General features: G+C 39.0%; 2 protein-coding genes across 5 annotated transcripts in view; one reads left to right on the top strand and one right to left on the bottom strand.

Moving 5' to 3' along the window:
* trmt5 (tRNA methyltransferase 5) overlaps positions 1–18,888 on the top strand; it is a 48,654-nt gene that overhangs the window by 3,535 nt on the left and 26,231 nt on the right. For 2 of the 3 annotated variants that reach the window (XM_088354471.1, XM_088354473.1), the window contains exon 1: positions 1,818–1,877. The exons of the other annotated variant lie outside the window; for it this stretch is intronic. The gene's annotated coding sequence lies outside the window, so the exon portion shown is untranslated. Of the gene's footprint in view, positions 1–1,817; positions 1,878–18,888 lie in introns of those variants that run through there. 3 annotated transcript variants of the gene reach the window in all.
* slc38a6 (solute carrier family 38 member 6) overlaps positions 10,958–18,888 on the bottom strand; it is a 27,905-nt gene continuing 19,974 nt past the window's right edge. Inside the window, exons 10-16 of one of the 2 annotated variants that reach the window (XM_088354470.1) lie at positions 18,198–18,254; positions 15,842–15,921; positions 14,003–14,103; positions 13,815–13,939; positions 13,586–13,730; positions 11,572–11,666; positions 10,958–11,511 (exon numbers count right to left, since the gene is read on the bottom strand). In XM_088354470.1, the coding sequence (XP_088210596.1) occupies positions 11,428–11,511; positions 11,572–11,666; positions 13,586–13,730; positions 13,815–13,939; positions 14,003–14,103; positions 15,842–15,921; positions 18,198–18,254 (687 nt within the window). In that variant the 3' untranslated portion in view covers positions 10,958–11,427. Of the gene's footprint in view, positions 11,512–11,571; positions 11,667–13,585; positions 13,731–13,814; positions 14,104–15,841; positions 15,922–18,197; positions 18,255–18,888 lie in introns of both variants that reach the window. The other variant, XM_088354469.1, reaches the window with a different exon arrangement.

Below are 18,888 nucleotides of genomic sequence, written 5' to 3'. Positions count from 1 at the left end.
ACTACCATTGGACTATTGTTTACCTTTTTACTGCACTTTTATTGAATAGACAGACTATATGCCTTGTACACCTTTGTGAAATCATATAATATCTTTCTACAGAACATGACAATTTGTGAACATTTATTATCATAACATAGCCCGGACAGTTTGCCTCACGAAACCACAATGTAAACACTACACATACCCATCCAACATGGTCGCCACCACTCGTTTGCCTGGTTGCATATCACATGATTGGTAATTGTCTAGTACAAGCCGCGACCCAAATCTTCAAACAATTTCTACTTTTCCAATGAACTGATGAAAAATATCAGATATAGTAGAACATATTCATTGTTTAAGACAAACTAACCAGCAAAACTGGTATGATATTTATTTTAATGCTCAATTATCTGCATTTCTTTTCTTTTTTTTACATATCAAACGCTTCACTCCGTAGCCTTGGCCATTTTTAACAGTCTCACAACGCACACACATTTAATGATAAAATACAACTACTAAGATGTAAACATGGGGCAGCATGGCGGCGCAGTGGTTAGCGCTTGTGCGGCACAGTTCATGTCATGGGAACCTGTCATGGGTTCAAATCCAGCTCCAGACTTCCTGTGCGGAGTTTGTATGTTCTCCCCGTGCTTGCGTGGGTTTCCTCCGGGCACTCCGGTTTCCTCCCACGTTCCAAAAACATGCATTTCAGGTGAATTGGCCGGTCCAAATTGTCCCTAGGTGTGAATGAGCGAATGAGTTGTCTGTCCCTGTGTGCCCTGCGATTGGCTGGCAACCAGTTCAGGGTGTCCCCTGCCCACTGCCCGGAGATGGCTGGGATGGGCTCCAGCCCCCCCCCGCGACCCTAATGAGGATAAGCGGTACGGCTGATGAGATGAGATGAGAAGATGTAAACATTTTAAAAGAAACTCGAGTTACAGTATTTACTTTTAGCTGAGAAACTTTACTCACTGAACCCAAACAATCAACACTGTTATGGGGGGGAAATTTTTCGTGTGTAGCAGTTTTTATCCATAGATAACAAAAAAAACTTTCCAAGGCAGTGTTTTTAACACTGATTCATTTATGTTATTGGACGCTATGACTTAAACAACAACCAGTTACAGTTCTAATAAGAAGCTAATTATATAAAGTGTGCGAAGACGTGTGACCGCCTCGAACGCAAACCGTAAACCAGTTCGAAACAAATACATAACTTGGGCTTACTAGCCAAAGAGTTGCAACACATTAGATTCACTGTCATGTGACCGTGATTATTGTAACAACACAAAGGGGAAAAAACATAGATAAAAATAGTGTTTTTCCTGGTTCTTCTTTCACCCAGACTATTTCTGGAACATTTTGTTTCAACTTTTTCCCCTTTGTTTTCATTTGCATGACAATAGTCTCGTGTGCAACGGTTTGATGAAATATGATTAGAAAAATTCCAAATTCTCAAAGAAAAAAAAAAAAAAAGGATTATATATATATAAAATATACATACACACAGTGGGTTGCGAAACTATTTGTGACCTTTTGCCACATTTCAGACTTCAAAAATCAAGACATGAAACTGTAATTTTTTGTGAAGCTTCAACAATAAGTGGGACACAATCATGAAGTGGAACACACTTTTTTTGATATTTTAAACTGTTTTAACAAATACAAAACGAAAAGAGGGTGTGCAAAAATATTCAGCCCTTTACTTTCAGTGCAGCAAACTGTCCAGAAGTTTAGTGAGGATCTCTGAATGATTCATTGTCTAACGATGACAAATGTAATCCACCTGTGTGTAATCAAGTCTCTGTATGAATGTACCTGCACTGTGATAGTCTCAGAAGTCTGTTTAAAGCGCAGAGAGCATCACGAAGAACGAAGAACACACCAGGAAGGTCAGTGATACTGTTGTTGAGAAGTTCAAAGCTGGATTTGGATACAAAAAGATTTCCAATGCTTTAGACATCCCAAGGAGCACTGTGCAAGCAATAATATTGAAATTGAAGGAGCATCAGACCACTGAAAATCTACCAGATAAAAAGTGTAAATAAGTTCAAAGATTACTGGAAATTAAAAAAAAATGCTATTTTGATTTAGCAGAATAATAGATTTTAGACTTTTGTGTATTATTGATCCCTAGTGGACATTTACCGAGGCATTCCAGAAGGCCCCCATTTTGCCAACTAGAAATCTGATTGGCTAAACCAAAAGTTTCATTGTCACTTGTTATACCTCAGAAGGGCCTACAGATCTGCTTGTGAAGGTCTGCGGGCAGATTTCTGACCCTGGAACAAGTTATGGGTGAAATGTGATTGGTTGAATGCTTCAATATGAAAGTACATATCTGGAATCAGTGCAACCTAGGGGAAAGCAATGAAAGAACGCTGACAGACAATTTGGAATTGTTTAATAAGTATTCCTGGACAAAATATAATTACATCACATTTGTTTTTGGTCAGCAGAGACCTGTAGTTAGGGATTCCACAATGTAAAAGGAATACAAATGTCCCAAACTATGATTTTCATAAAATATATTTTTATTGGTGTGATAGTTCATGTATGTTTGCCTAGTATTCAGATCACTGTTCACAAATCCCTTCACTGCATGGGTCGTTGGGACACCAATGAGGACACAACTCTGGACAGCTTTTTCCCTTGTGGCAAAGTTGGCCACCAGTCCATTCCCGAATGTGGCCAGTCCTATTGGTCTAGTCCAGGGGTGTCAAACAGGCGAGACAACGCTGAGAGAAGTGCAGGAGAAAAATGAGCTGTAGGTCAAAGTGTATCCAGTTGATCTTGCCAAAGCCAGGTGCCTCTCACAAAATCGCTTTATTTTTTTTCTCTCTCTTTGCTCTCTTTGCTCTCTCTCGCTCTTCCTCTCTTTTTCTCACTCTGTATCACTCCCTCTGTCTCTCTTTTTCTTTCTATGTTCCTTCTTTGTCTCTTTCTCTCTTTTGTTTCTCACATTCTCTCTCTCCCTTTCTCCCTTTTCTTGTCCCACACTCTCTTTTCCTCTCCCTCTCTCTTTCTCGTTTTTTCTTTCTCTCTAATCTACTTGTCCGGCCCCTGCGAGAATGTTTTGTCTATTGAATGGCCCCGATTTAAAATGGGTTTGACACCCCTGGTCTAGTCGTTTTATTTGTATAGCTCTTAATCACAAAAAGTCTCAAAGGGCTGTACAGACAATACACACACATCATCAAGATTAAATAGGTGCATCATTCTTACGCTATTGAATACAAGTGTGTTTTAAACCTAGATTTAAAGAGTTAAAGAGGTTGCAGATCGAATCCCTGAGGGCAGAGCATTCCACAGCACCGGCACGCTGTCTAACCTGCAGATTTCTTTTTTACTCTTGGGATCGCCAAAGAATAATACTTTCAAAAGTCTTTATTGAAAAATGTTGTGTTCACATCAACTTATGTATTCAAATCAATGTTTTTTTTTTTTACAGAATGCCAGATGTTTGTGCCACTAGGAGGCATTAAATATTACACACTGTCCCTTTAAAATCGATTACACGTTTACCCTGGAGTGCCATGTCAAATCTCGTTGAATACAATGTCTCACAACGTTGATATCAATGACAATACAGTAGAAAATTCCATTCAGTACAAGGAATCCTCCAGCAGAGGACAGACTGTGCCTGTTGTATTGCCTGTGCTGATTTCATGATGGTGCAAAATGCCTCTCTCTCTGTCTGGCTCTCTCTGTCTCCCCACGCTTCTCTCTACCCCACATTTTCTCCCCCTTTCCCCCTTCTCTCGGAGCCACAGCAGACATTTTTACAGTCCACTTTGATTTATTTAGTCTTTTGTTGTAGAGACATTCCTCTTCTCCCTCTCCCCCTGTCTGTCAAACTTCCCATTTCGCCCCCGCGTCACACTCGCCTCTCTCCAGATTCGCTTTCGTTCTCTACGACCGTGCCAAATATTGAATTATGAAGAAAGGGGGTTGGGGGGGTTGAATTATGCACCCATGGGAGCGCTGCGTCTGACTCGAGACATCCGACTGGGCACATGCACGCACTTATTGCTTTTTATGAGGAATCCTGGTGTGTTTTGTGCTGGCGTTTCATGCAAAACAGTCAAGCAGAGGCCAAGAACTCAGTTTTAATGACTTCATTTGGGCCGCAGCAATATTTAATGTGTTTGTAATCCAGAACAACTCAATCTTGTTGTTTGATGGCAAAGCACATTCTGTCCCTAACTGTAAATAATCAACGCCAAACTGGATTAAAAATCGGTTTGATTTATTTTGGTAGTGCATTTTAAATTATTAGTTTTACACAAGTTTGTAGTAGCATCGCAAGTTTGAGTTGTTTGAAAGCATAGGTGGGCATACTACGGCCGGAGGGCCACATACATGCTTTTAGATCCGGTCTGCCAAATGACAAATGTTGAAAATGTAATGATAATATACATTGGTAAATTTATTCTGCTTTCTTACGATGAAAAAAATGTAGTTATGTTTCTTACCATCTCCAAACAGAAGAGCACCTTCAGCGACAGACTGCTGTCACAGTCTTGTTCCACGGACAGACTGAGGAGATCATTTCTTCCTCATGCCATGAGGCTCTTTAACTCCACCCGGGGGAGTAAAAGTCCACATTAAACCCCACCCCACGTTTGCATATTACCCTATTTTTATTACAGTATGTATTTTCTGTAGCACTATTTAAATACTCAAAACGTTATATTTGGTATTTTTGTATTCGATATCATTATTTTATTTTATTTTTCAACACAAGGATACTGCTGGTAGTGTGATTTTCCCTACGGGGATGAATAAAGTATCTATGTATTGGATATCTTCAAGATCTACAAGAGATTCCATAGGATGCCAGGGTTTAACATTATTTTGACCATTATGCGATGTTTACATTTTTGTCGTTGGCCAATAAAGCTGTTCTTTGATAGCCACAGTCTTTGCAGCTGATCTGCGATTTGTAAACTAGGATATTTTGATAAAAAGAAAGTGCTCAGTGTAGGACCTTTACAACAAATAGGAATATTTGCGTCCTGAGGGTTTTTTGTACAGTCTTCCCCTCTTCTCCTTGCAAGTCAAAAATGTTTGTATATACTGCAGTTTAAAAAATATATTGGTCTACTGTAAGTCTAGAATGGTCATAAAAAAGTAGTACTAATGAAAAATTGTTGATTTGGTGCCACTATTGTCTCCAGTGTCCATTAGTGTGTGCCCCACCCATAAAATATATATTTTTCATGAAGCATTAATGTGTACTGATGTAACCGCAGTGTACGTGTCCCACCAAAGATCCACATTCACGCTGGACTGGATGATGAGGTTTTTATTATTACAGTTTCTGCAAATGGATGAGTCACAACATTAGCTTTTTCTGCTGGGTCTGATCTCTTTGATCTCTTTGTAGTACTCTGGTAAAACTGACAACAAAGCATATCAAAGAGCTGTCTTTTCACTTTACAGAAAATACATTTTAGAATATCACAATACATTTATAAATCTTTGCATTTTAACAAGATACTTTTAACAAGAGATCGTATAGTGGATTTTTAACGTTTACAATGAATTCAACATGTTTTTCTTTACTCTGAATTTTAACCAACATCATCCTTTTTTTAATGTATATGAAAAATAGGAATAAAAACAATAATGAGTATAAAAATGGGTACAATTTACCTGCAAATGGATGAGTCACAACATTAGCTTTTTCTGCTGGGTCTGATCTCTTTGATCTCTACAAGGGGAATTAAGTCAAGTCAAGTCATTTTTATTTGTATAGCCCTAAATCACGAAGAGTTCTAATATTTAGTAAAACAGAAACAAAACGAAAATAAACCTAAACAGCTTGACAATATCAATCACATTACTATGCATGGTGAGAGATTTGTCAGCTGGGGTTATAAAGTTTAAAATTAACTAATTTTGTGGAGCACCAAAAGATATGTCTTACCTTTGTAGTACTCTGGTAAAACTGACAACAAACCCCACCTCCTGGTCACATGTTAGAAGCCAAAACCAAACCCCACCCCATACCAGCAGATGGCACTGTTGGACTCAGCATTGCAGGACATTTACCAAAAACTATACACATATTTTAGCAGGAATTTCAATAAAATAAAAGTTATTATCACACCCGTTACACTGATATTTTTCAAAATGAATGCAAAAATAATTCTGACCCAGCTCTATTGTATTTTAAGTTTTTAATGCATATAAGAGTCTGTGCTTTGTTTGGGCATGAATGGAATATTTACAAGGAAAAAGTGCCAAAAATGCCAAAACAATGAAAACAAAAGATATGCCTTTTGAAACAAGCAACAAAGTGGGAAGAAAAATACAAAGTCCTTCATTGATGGTCCCAATCTGGTGGACATTACAGTCTCGAATCAGATACCTCGGCAATACGTATCGACTAATACAAAAATAAAATCATTATTTTTTTTTTCCCATGCTGGCTCAGCCTGTCTGCCAATTTTTTTAACCTCGTGCAGCGCGCAACTCAAAAAGTCATAAAGGCTAAATGAGTTAAACAAATATAAAAGGTCTAAGCGAAGGAGCTGTGTGTACAAGAGGTCGGGCGGAGGGGGACAGTGGAATAGCAAGGGGCTATTGGGGCTGGGGTCTCTGTCACAGTCCCTTGTTTGAAATTGTCTCCAGATGTGAGCACGGCCCCCAGCGCCAGGGAGGCGTCAGGCCTGCATTAAAAGCTCAGGCCACAAGTGACTGCATCATGAAGAAGCGAGTTCGACCAAACTCCGTGCGGGGCTGCTGACCAGGTTCTTCTTTATGTAAAATGAATGCAAATTTCTCAACCTGCGAGTAACTTAAAAATGCACATTTCAATATTAGTTCACGTATTGTCTCTATTATTTTTTTCGGTTGGACCCAAGTGAAGAGGAGCAGGAACCAAAGCAAGATGGCTCAAAACAAGGATGACATTTAATAACAAAACCACGAACAAGGTAACAAACAAGAGGTTGCAAAATCCAACCTTGACAATACCCGAACTAGAAACTCAGACCAAAGTGGAAATGGAGATGCAAGGAACAAAGTAACAAACAAGACAACAAAACTGTCCGAACTAGAAAGAAAAAAATAAACCTTACATGGTAGCCGAAGCAGAATGAAAGTGGCAAATGCATTGACCTGACGCAGTGTGCTGTCTGAGCAGTCAATATAAAGTCTTGAGATGATTAAGGTGTGGACATTGGGCTTAGGTGTGTCTGGCTCCACTCACGGTTGCTGCACTCTAAGGGAAATTGGTGTCCCGAAACTTGACGTAATTATTCAAATCAGTTTTTTTTTTAAATGACCAGTTTTTACCACTAGAAGGCGCTAAATAATACACTGTCCTTTTAAGGCAGAGGTCTCAAACAAACGGCCTGGGGCCAAATTACCACCTCTCAGATGATAGTTTGAGTCTTAATATGAAAAGATTCATGTATGCGCAGCCCAAGTGATTCATTTATTACTGACTAATTGCTCTACATGTGAATTGTTAGTTTTTTGTTTTAAGATTTTAAGTGGTAAATTTTAACTATATCTTAGAACGGTGGAATGTTTCCAAAGTTTTTCTTGGCCCAACCTTATCCGTACGCTATTTCCATCAGCCCCCATGTATATTAGGTTCAAGACCGCAGTTTTAAGGTATCAATACATTTTAAGATGGGAAACCAGGATTAGCTGCCCTCTATCGGCCCTTTTGCAAACAGGAACTAGAAATTCGATCCAGCAGGGTCCGGTAATTTTAGGGACATAATATTTGACCACTCAATGTCGCTCTATTGTGCAGTACAACAAGAAATGAGTGCTACATAGCACTAGAAAGAATACAAACTACGGACACTCAAAGTGACCAAAACACAAAATTTTCCTTCTTTCTTTCCCCAGTCTTGAGTTTTTTTGGTTACCTGCAGCAGCAAAATGGCAGACAGTTATGTTAGCTCCCTCTCGGTGAGATTCATGTTATGCAAGATAAAGGCAAATTTCTTAGGAGTATTTAAAAAAAATACACTTTTACATGATAGTTCATTTATTTTTGCTTATTTATGTTTTTTCAACACTAAGGTAAATAATGTGCAATGTCCCTCTCAAAACTACCTGTTCTTTGGGAGGTTGGAAGGGAATAGAATTTTATTAGTGTCGGCATCTGGTTTCTATAACCATGGGTCATTAACCTTTTACTATCTCTAGTTGCTGAACTATTGCACAAGGAAAAGTACACTCTAATGTCCTTTGGTAAATTAATACATCTTTTAATACTGTCATACAGAAAGTAATTCAGCAAAAAAAAAAAAAAAAAAAAATTATCATCACTCCCTGTTGATATACTTTTTCAACAAAAAAAAGCGACCTTGCATGTATCTCACCAGGCTGTTTTAATCCAAGGTCAAAGTCAGGACATAGAGACCACAAACCAACAGTGAGGCAGAAATTCCAGATTTTTAATAACATGACTTTTTATTTTTAAAAAAACACAGCCAACACCTCTTAGGAAAATACGAGAGCGGAGGCTGTCAACTGGGGGGGGTTGGATCGCCATCCACGAAACTCATTCCTTTCCCCTCGACCCCCGGGGATGATGTTGTCATATCGCAGGACTCTGGAGTGAGCTTATCTAAACAAAAACAGCTCCGCGTGCGTTTTCTGTCATACGATCTCCATTAAAACATCGTCTCTGGTTATAAAAGAGGGAAAACAAAATATCTTCCTTCCTAAGTTTCTATAGTTAATCATATTGCAGAAAATGTGAAAAGAGATGTTATATGCATAGTTTTTATGAAAAAAGTGGGAGGAAGATCCATAAAGAGGAACCAAAATATGATTCAGGAATCCTTTCCAGCCTACATCATCACAGGATGCGTGCGCATTGATGAGCCAAAACAGCAGGACGAGTACGAGTTTCACTAGAGCAAGGGAAGATTTGTATGTTGAGTTACGTTTTAGAGAGAATTTACAAATATGTGCCCAGCTATTGTGTGTTCGGGTGCATCAATAGCAACACAAAATTCCTAGAAAAAACAGACCTTTTCAAAAGTGTGAATAGTATTTAAAAATACTTGTAGGTTGAAAAATTTGCATTCATTTTACACAGCACCAGCGCCACCTAGGGGGAGCTGACATCATTGTCAGCCAACCTTAAAAATCTGAATAAGATCAAGTCATGTTTATTTGTATAACCCTTATTCACAAGAAGTCTCAAAGGCCGCGTAGATTACAGACTACTATTATGATGAAAGTGGTGCGTTTTGGTCACTTCAAGTCTCTGTATCCTAACTTCCTCAGACTTTGAAGCACCCATTTTCTATTGCACTGCACCAGGGGTCAGCAACTTTTTCAGTGTGGAGTGCCACTTTCAAATGTCCACACCAAGATCAATGACTCGCACAACATTTTTTTTTAATCATCAACTGAGCTGTAATATAACACCAGTCCGGATATACAACATGGATATACATTGAAATCGTTTAACTGACCAATTTATCTTCCTTTATTCTTGTTCATCAATAAACTACAAATGGATGTGAGCAAAATGTGGAAAGGCCTGTAGCCATCCATGACATCAACTTTTTACCACAAGAATTAACCAGAATCAACCATTCTTCAGCAACAATGAACTACAATCAAAATGAGTGATATGGACAGCTACCATACCATTCATCAATGAAAATATCAAAACTTGAAATAACAGCTGCAAGGCAGAAGGCTACTTGAAAATAAGTGCAACAGAAATAACAGCTGATTTGGTCGCAGATATCAAATCGTATTCCGTGTTTTGCTGTGCAGTGAGCAATGTGATAACTTGCTTCAGTGGTGTTTTTAGCAGTGACAAAGGTTGTCAGCGTCTGTTTGTTGGCCGTACCTGGACACAGCGCGTTTTAATGTCTCCGCCTTGTCGGACTCATCCTTGAATTCATGTTCATGTTTTGTCTCGTAATGACTAACACTTGCTGTGCGAGGTACAACGCTCTCGAGGCATAATGCACAAAACAGCACAGTAATTTTTTGCACAAAGCCTCATTCGTCTGTCCACGCTGGCTGAAAAGACCGAGATTTTTTCGCTGGGGGAGCCGTCATGATTCTTTTTTTTTAATCGCGTGTCGGTATTTCTGTGGCTGCGTTAAAACACGACTCTTTCCTCTTCTGCGAGGCGCGGCGCAGACACGCACTTACACACGAAGCAGAGGAGGAGTGCGACCGTAAAGCCTCTAAACAACACAGCGGGCAACTGAAAATGTCTAAATTTCAGGTAAAAATGTGCTTGAAAAAAAAAATCATTATTATTTTGCCGTGCGCACACGTGTCATAGATTGCCAACCCCTGCACTACACATCGACATCTCATGCCATGAGGCTCTTTAACTCTACCCGGCAGAGTAAAAGCCCACAGTAAACCACACCACCTACATTGCATATTACCGAATCTTATTGCAATATGTATTCTGTGTAGCACTATTTAGTCATTCTATATAACACGCTACAGTGGGCATTTGCACGTCACACTGGGTATTTGTATATTGTATTCTTTTTGTTTTATTATTGTATTGTTCTCAGCGAAGGGATGCTGCTGGAAATGTGAATTTCCCTTCGGGGATGAATAAAGTAGCTATCTATCTATCTAATGGTCAAATGGTAAGGCGCCCGCTTTGAGACTGGGAGGTCGGTGGTTCGCGCCCCGGCCGAGTCATTCCTAAGACTTAAAAAGTGGTCGGCGGCGCCCTCTGTTGGCTGCGGCTGCATCGGCTCGCTACAACGGGTCAGGTGCAATTGACATTTCGTTCTGTGTACATTGTTACACAGAATGACAATACAAGGAAATTATTATTATTATTATTATTATTAAATATTACAGTGTCCCTTTAAGGATTTTTTGCGAACAAGTTTAGAAACACATTTGTCTGCCTTGGTACATTGGTTGAGGAACATTAAGGTATTCAATTACGATTTTTTTTAAATCACTATGCTAAAACACACAACACACACACACAAACTACATTTCCCTTTTATTGTGTTTCTTAACTTCCCCAGATATACAGCACAGTACAATTTCTAATATCCTTTCACATTATGATTGACAGGATAACTCATAACTAGGTAGCAGAAAATGCTCTCAGTTAAGAACAGTGACAAACAGATGATGAACATGAATACATTTCAAGACAAAAAATCGTAGTGAGTACAATTAGATCAGATTTGGTCACAGCGTAAGGCAAATAAGTGCTGTAGCCTTAGATAAAGCAGCCATTGACATGAAAAAGGTGCAAGGCATTAAAACGAGAATAAATGTAAACGATGTCCCTTTGAAATGATTTTAAAGTGAGCAGAAAATGAAAATAAGCACCATGGGATTAACATTACCTGAGGATCAAAGAGTAGCATATGTCTATGATTTATTCCTTTGATTTCATCCGCACCTTTCTCCCTTATTGTCCTTTGAAGAGGAGTCATGTCACAATAAAAACTAGGAACTATGTATCCACGTGAAGATAATGACTGACAAGCTGGTGACGCCCATGATTATGCCAAAGACCACCAGACACAGCGCCTGCAAAATAACGTTGGCAAAATGATGTGGATGGTTTCAGTTTGAAGGGCGCATACTTACCCCTACGGAGTCGAATGATCGCAGAGGTTGGCGGCTGATCTTGAGGTAGAAGAGGCCGGGGAATACAAACAAGAGGCAGCTGGATGTGGTCGAGCCTGGCAAACAAAGACAAAAACTTTTGGTGATGGCAACTTGAACCCGTCTTGCAAATATTTGCCCTTTTATCCTTATTTTTTTTACCTTATTTTTTTCTCTCTTAAATCTTTTATTGCATGTTCTTCCTGGAGTGCCATGTCTAGTCTCGTTTTCTCGTTCACTATGTTCGTATCAATGACAATAATGACGATTCTAATTATGTCATCAAATAGTTGACTGCACTTGCATGAATACACTGTGAAACACTATATTCCAAATTGTTATTTTTTCCTGATATCTATCCCAGATCACTTACTGGCCCTCTGCAGGATACTTCTTAAATTACAACAACAAAAATTGAATACGGTTAACTTCCAGGCTATAAGTAGCAACACACGCAAATTTGAGGAAGAAACATTGTTTTTTGTAGAATCGGTTTTTAATTCGAAGGGTGAAACAGCCAATAAAATGAACGCATTTATGTCCATTACTTACATCGTTTTTTTTTGTTTCTTTTCAAATAATCATCAGGGAAATGTCTAGAACTGAAAAGTAACACGTTGTGTAGCGATGAAGACACTTGTTTGCGGAGTATGTTCATTGATTATTCTCAAATGTAGCAGCAGTCAATATTTAAAAAAATAGCATTAACATTTACACAGGATTATGACAAAAACATTCCCAAAACAAAACTCAATGTACTGTACTGACTGAAATTCAGGATCCTGATTGGATTTTTTAATGTAGCAATCGTAATTTTTGGTTCCCTGTCAATCATTTTGTCATGCGTGCAAGGGATGGGAAAGCTTAAGATTAGCTGCATCAGTGTCTCATGACACCAGCCATAAAGTTGCCTGCCCCATTTTTCACAACTTGAAACACAATAAGACAACTAATCGCGAAAAAATATTGTTGCAAAGTATTAAGAATTGATAATCAGAATATATAACAGAACAACACTTTAAAATTAAGTTTATTATGAATTTACTTATAACATCCATTGCATGTGTATGACATCGCTGTTGTACCTGTATTTACTCATCTTCATTCATACAATGTTTGCTTTGCCTTATTCTGCTACAAGCCTGTGAACTCCTCTTTCCACGATGCTTTCAATGTACGTTTAACGTTTTGTAGCGCCATCAATTTTGTTAGCTTCTTTTGAATATTTCTTCTGGGAGTGAGGTTTTGGCTTGATTCCTAACCACGTATCCATTTTTCTTGTGTTCTCTGTGCGTCTACTTTGGAAAATGATATGCAAATGCACGACCTTATAGCGCTCCGGAAAGTCCGGAAGCAAGGAATTATTCAGTGCAGGCTTCTGATTGGCTGCCGAGTATGCAAATTGACAAACGAACCGAAATTCCGAATTTTCCAAACCGAACGAAGATTTCGACATCGGAATAAAACAAACGTTTGATTTGAAAAAAAATCTTTCGTTTTTCTTTTTTTTCCTTGAAAAAGTTGTCGGCCACCCGGGCAGAGAAGTTTTGTAAGTTGTACGCCCGACGTAAAAGCTGCACGCCCCGGGCATCTGGGCAGACGTTATTTCAGACACTGGCTGCATGTGTACAAGCTGGTGTGATTGTATGGGCCAATTTAATAAATATTGACTGCTGCTCCAATAAAGGTGTTACTTTTCTGTATTAGACATTACCCCACTGATGTGTTTTCTAAAATGTATGAAATATGATTGAGTTCGAGTTTGTCGCTTAAAACCGGGTGCATCTTGGACAAATATAAAGTTGAGGTTCCTACTTAAATTTGCACATGCGGCTTTTAATCAGGTGCACTCTGTAGTAATTTATGGTAAGTCTATATTACGTGTTTATCTTGGAGTGCCATGTCTAATATCTCTGTAAACAACGTTCACTACGTTGTTATCAATGACAAAGATAATTATAATTCTAAGGCCTGGAAGGACATTAGCGGGACCTACCCACGACTCCAAACAGCTGGCGGATATCAGGCACAAAAATGGCCAGCACGAGCACCACTCCCAGGATAAGCACAGTAGTCGTGATGTGGCTCAGCCAGGAAAAGGGCCGATCCCCGCGAAGGAGTAAGATCACCGCTTTACGAGCCTTGGAAACAAAACCACCGCAAAATTTTGCCTTCGAGCAAACACGAATACCGACTAAGACGACGATTGGGCAGTCGGTACTCACGGGGAAGTGGATGACCGGTACTGTTAGCAGCACGGCTACGAGGATGGTGAGCCGAACAGATATCACCAGGACGTCCCGCGGCATGTATGCGTCGTAGCCCAGCAAAAGTTGAGAGTTCACCTGAGCTGAGAAAGACAACAAAAGATGGTTCGTGGAGTCTTCTGTGTAGAGTTTGTGTTGGAGCTTACTGTAAAAGGTGAGGTAGCCAAAGAGAGCAGAAATCAAGTAGAGCAGGAAACTCAGGCTGATGCTGACGTTGGAGACTTTCTGCATCCTCGTTTTGGTCGGCCTGAAGAAGCCAAAGAGATTTAGACACCAGGAGCCACGCAATTATACTCCATCAAGGTTTTCATTCCACACAAATGTTTTTGCACTCTAGTACATATTCCAACTCATTACTATAGATTTACATTTTTATATTTTACAAAACCCGTGTGGGTCAAATGTGTTGACATTCTCTTCTGTATGCAAATGTACCAGAATGACAATATTGTATCTATATCTAACTCTCCATCTAAACACCTACCGATTTTGTGTATTGAAAACAAGAAAAATCATGTTTTCTGATACATCATATTTGACTACAAACCACTGTCTAGTAAGTTTTTTTCTATATATATCCATTCATCCATTATCTGCACCGCTTATCCTCAGTAGGGTCGCGGGGGTGCTGGAGCCATTCCCAGCTATCTTCGGGCAGTGGGCAGGGGACACCCTGAACTGGTTGCCAGCCGGTCGCAGGGCACACAGGGACAACAACTCACTCGCTCATTCACACCTAGGGACAATTTGGAGCGGGCAATTAACCTAACATGCATGTTTGTCGGAATGTGGGAGGAAAGCCAGGCAAGCACGGGGAGAACATGCAAACTCCACACAGGAGTTTCGATCATGTCCTCAGAACTGTGCCGCACAAGCACTAACCACTGTGTTGCTTCGATACATATATTTTTGATTTCTTAATCGTCAACATGTAAGAAAAAAAAAAATCAAACATCTCTGTACAGCAAAGACAAAAACAATTGGTCTAGTGCCAGAATTTTTTGATAATCTAATATTTTTCTTATTTTAAAAGAAAGTTCATTTTTTGGGGTAAAATTACCTTATTTTTCAAAAAATAAGGCGCACCTTATTATAAAGTGGACCCTCAAAATTTTCCTCTGTGAGGTAAATATTTTTATATAAAAAGCGCACCAGACTAAAGCGCATGGAACTAAAACTAAAGGGTTGCATTAAAAAAACAAAAATTACCATTACCATTTGGTCGAAGCTTTTCATCTAATTATGCATTTTTGATTTTATTTAAAATATTTCCAGTCACTGGATTTTGAAATGTACTATTTAATTTTTGGATTTTTTTTGTTTTCTAGGTAGTTCGGAAAACATGGTAAACATTTATGATCCTTGTTTGTAAAACATATCGTTTTTTTAGGAATATATTTTTGATTTTTTTTGATAATTAATCTGAATAATATTCTTTAAACATATGGCAAGACTTTCGTTTTGCAATTTGTAACCAAATAAGCAACACGGTAAAAGATATCTTTAAAAAATAGACCAATGCCTGCGTTTAAACAACCTGCAATCTTACCCAATTGGCCGAAATTTGTTGTCTTTAAGTAATTTTACGTAGTTTTACTACCCTTCAAACTCAAAATAAGCAAGTTTGCTTTATATGGAAGCGAGGAAGATCATTTTGCTCAATTTAAAAGGGACGGTGTGTATTATTTAGCACCACCGAGAAAAAAAAACTTTACCAGAGGAAAAAATTTTTAATTTAATTTGGTCACTTTGATCCTCCGTACTTTGTCTTTATGTGTGTGCTTTTTAGCACTCGTTTTTGACAACAAGTGGTCAAATAACACACACTGTCCCTTTAAGTATTCATTTAATAATTTTAGCTAAAATATCCCCCAAACTACAAAAAGGACCTGCATTTGAGACAACACTATTACTTTATTCACCCAAAGACAATAATATATACTTTTTTGCATTTTTCAATTAAACAAGGGCAGCAGGTAACTGACCGGTCGAGTTCGCAGTAGATGGGCAGGACGGCTGTGTGGCAAAGGAAAGAGAAGGCCATGGTGGGAATGGCGTAGGCACTCTGAAAACAAACGTCCGAATGGCTTTTAGCAAATTAATGGCTCACACATTTGGGCAAGAATGGAAGCAACGGTATGTCATTTTTCGAAGTAACAGCCTGGTTTCAAGTGTTTCAAGCGGAAAGCAACTTCATGGATGAACTGCCTTTTCTCAAAAGACCTTTTAGAGCCGAGCGCTTGCGTTTTATTTGGGGATCTTTCTGTATGACCACGAGACTCACACTCAATGGAGAAAGTTCAAAATGTCGTCAGAGACAATAAACTGGTGCAGACACCTTTAATGACTTCACACAGTCCCCTCTTGTTGTTTTTAGTGTCTGTGTGTCACAAACGGCGTCTGACAGGTTACTCTAAAAAAAGTAATTATAGTTACTCAATAGTAAAAGTAACCAATTCTGTTACTTTAAAAATAAGTTGTTGTGCGTCAAAGAATTTGATTTTTTCTGAGAAGTATTCAAGTCTGTTAAATAGAGAAGAACAGACAGGCAGTTGTGTTATTGGACGCATCCCTTAACCACTTGAGTCTTAGGGGCACAATTTCCTTTGGTGTGTCCTTGGCAAGTTCAGCCTGGTGGCTCCCATCCTTTCCAAGACAAAAAACGTTCCCACCCGGTATCTCGTCGGTGACCTTTCACATGTTAGGCGAATGCGCACTACGGAAACACCAGTTGTGTTAATATGTATTGCACCTCACCAGTAACAGATTCATCCTACACTTGAAGTGCAACAAAAATAAAGAGTAACCAATATCATAAAATAACGATCAGCGGTACAAAATATTAAGTGAGTTTAATAGGTTAAATTTAACGCGAATGGTGCGCTGCAGAGATGTGAATTCCGACTCTTTTAAGAGAACCGGCTTTTTCGGCTTGGCTCACTAAGAAGAGCCTGTTCTTTCGGCTCCCAGATGGCTCGTCAGGTTGTTTTTGTTGTTTAATCCATAAATTGCATTCCCATTTATTATGGATTACCGTATTTTCCGCACTATAAGACGCACCTAAAAGCCTTTATTTTTTTCAAAAGCTGACCATGCGCCTTATAATACAGTGCGCCTTATTTATGGATCAATATTAAGTCGCAAAGTCTTGCAACTAACTTGCAGCCGCCGACTAGATTTTCCCCCGAACGCCAAGTAGTCCGCGGTGTATGCTGGGACTTATTTACCGGCGTTTCATTGGCTAACCAATGTGTCAATCATCATTTGAATCGATCACTATTGGCTAAAGTTATTCGGAGGTAAAGGGGCGGATCCTTTTTATCATTTACAGGCTGGCATAGGCTTAAGCGGCAAAACAAAGCCTGCAATTGGCCGAAAAAGATGAATGTGAATAGCACGTGGGGTTGACGGCATAGAGGAAGCATTTTTTACTATTCTGCATTTGTAAATATTTTACTCTCCTGGATTTACTACACTCATGGATATAAGAGGACCACGGCTGCACATTATTATTGAACACAACAACTTCAGTGAGCTACTCCGGCTATATATTTCCCTTGTATCTTGTTTCAGACTGAACTCGATGTTTCTGTGATAAGCAGTGCAGATAATGGATGGAATGGAGTGTCTATTTTTAAATTAAACTCAATTCCAAGTGTTTATTGTCATATGCACAGTAAAGTTGCGAGCGAAAAAGAAAATAGAAACTAAGGAATGGTTGGCATTTCCTGAATCCCAAGAACTTAACCTTCCGAATTATATTTTGAACGATGCATTTGAGTGACATCGTACGGACACCGCATCCGCACGTGTTCTCGACACGTATTTGCTTCTTTGCAAGCTTTCGGAATGTTAAGGGGGTAATAAGTTTGACTGAACTATCTGACTGTTTTGTCGACGTTCCCATTGTAGCGCCTTATATTCCGGTGTGTCTTATGTATGTCAAATATAGGACCAAAGTAAAAATACGCGGAAAATACGGTACTATGAATTACTTAAAAAGGGGGAAAATAAAGCAAAATTCACACTGAAACAGTAACACTGAAAAACACAGGAAACAAATTAAAATATTTATAAACCTACAAAGGAAGACAAAATACAAAACTGACAATTTTGACCTTTTTCATACACGACAAATTCAAAGTCAACAGCAAAGAGTGCCTGAAAAAATGCATTTTTACCAATCACAACCGACTATCTTTTGGTGGGTAGCTCCTACCGCATTCACCAATTCGCCTTTTCTTTCGGTGCATTGGTAAACACTTTAGTGGCTATTTTGAATGGTGACATTCCGAAAGACGTGACATAACAACTCTGAGGAGTCTGATTATAAATACGTACCTTACTGGAGACAATGAAAAGTTTGGGCGTGCATTCCATGTTGGAGGAATTCGATACCTGCACAAACATAGGCAGAAGTAAAAGAATGTTAGACAGTTCTCTGTAAAATGGCATAGAAAACTACAGAACAGAATACCACTGTGCTGCCTTGAATTGCACTAATATCGGCAATAATACTGATGCCTGGTATCGGAACTCATCTCCACTAGAATGTCATTTAAAATGTGTGAAAATGCACACACACAACAAAAAGTTTAATGGCTGCGACACTTTGAATATGAAATAAAAACATTTGAAATGATTTCCTGTGGGACTTTCATGTCCAATGTACAAGCACTGCCGGGGAAGCTCGGAATTTCCAAAGAAAACAAGTCACGAGCCAAGTCTGGAGTTCTAGTATGGTTCGTATCATAAAAGAGGTTAGAGGTCACTTCCAGGCTGAGGGGGCGAGGAGGAAGGGGTCACCTGAACTTCCTTCCCCTAAGGTAGCAGTCACTCCAAACAGTCCTCTCTGGTCCTTATCAAGAAAAGACCCCACCCATCTCTAGTCGAGACCAGCACTTTCACACAACATTGCGATCTTATGCGTTTCACCACCCATATTTAGTTATGATTCTATAATTTCTTCATTTATTTAGTCATAACTATTCTACTTCAGTTGTGTCTTGTTCTTGTTTTACATTATCAATTT

This window comes from Urocampus carinirostris, chromosome 15 (assembly GCF_059441175.1).
Source record: "Urocampus carinirostris isolate Australia breed hairy pipefish chromosome 15, RoL_Ucar_1.0, whole genome shotgun sequence".
NCBI classification, from domain to species: Eukaryota; Metazoa; Chordata; class Actinopteri; order Syngnathiformes; family Syngnathidae; genus Urocampus; species Urocampus carinirostris.
Note: the sequence above shows the minus strand (reverse complement) of the source record. Positions and strands in the feature narration are given on the sequence as shown.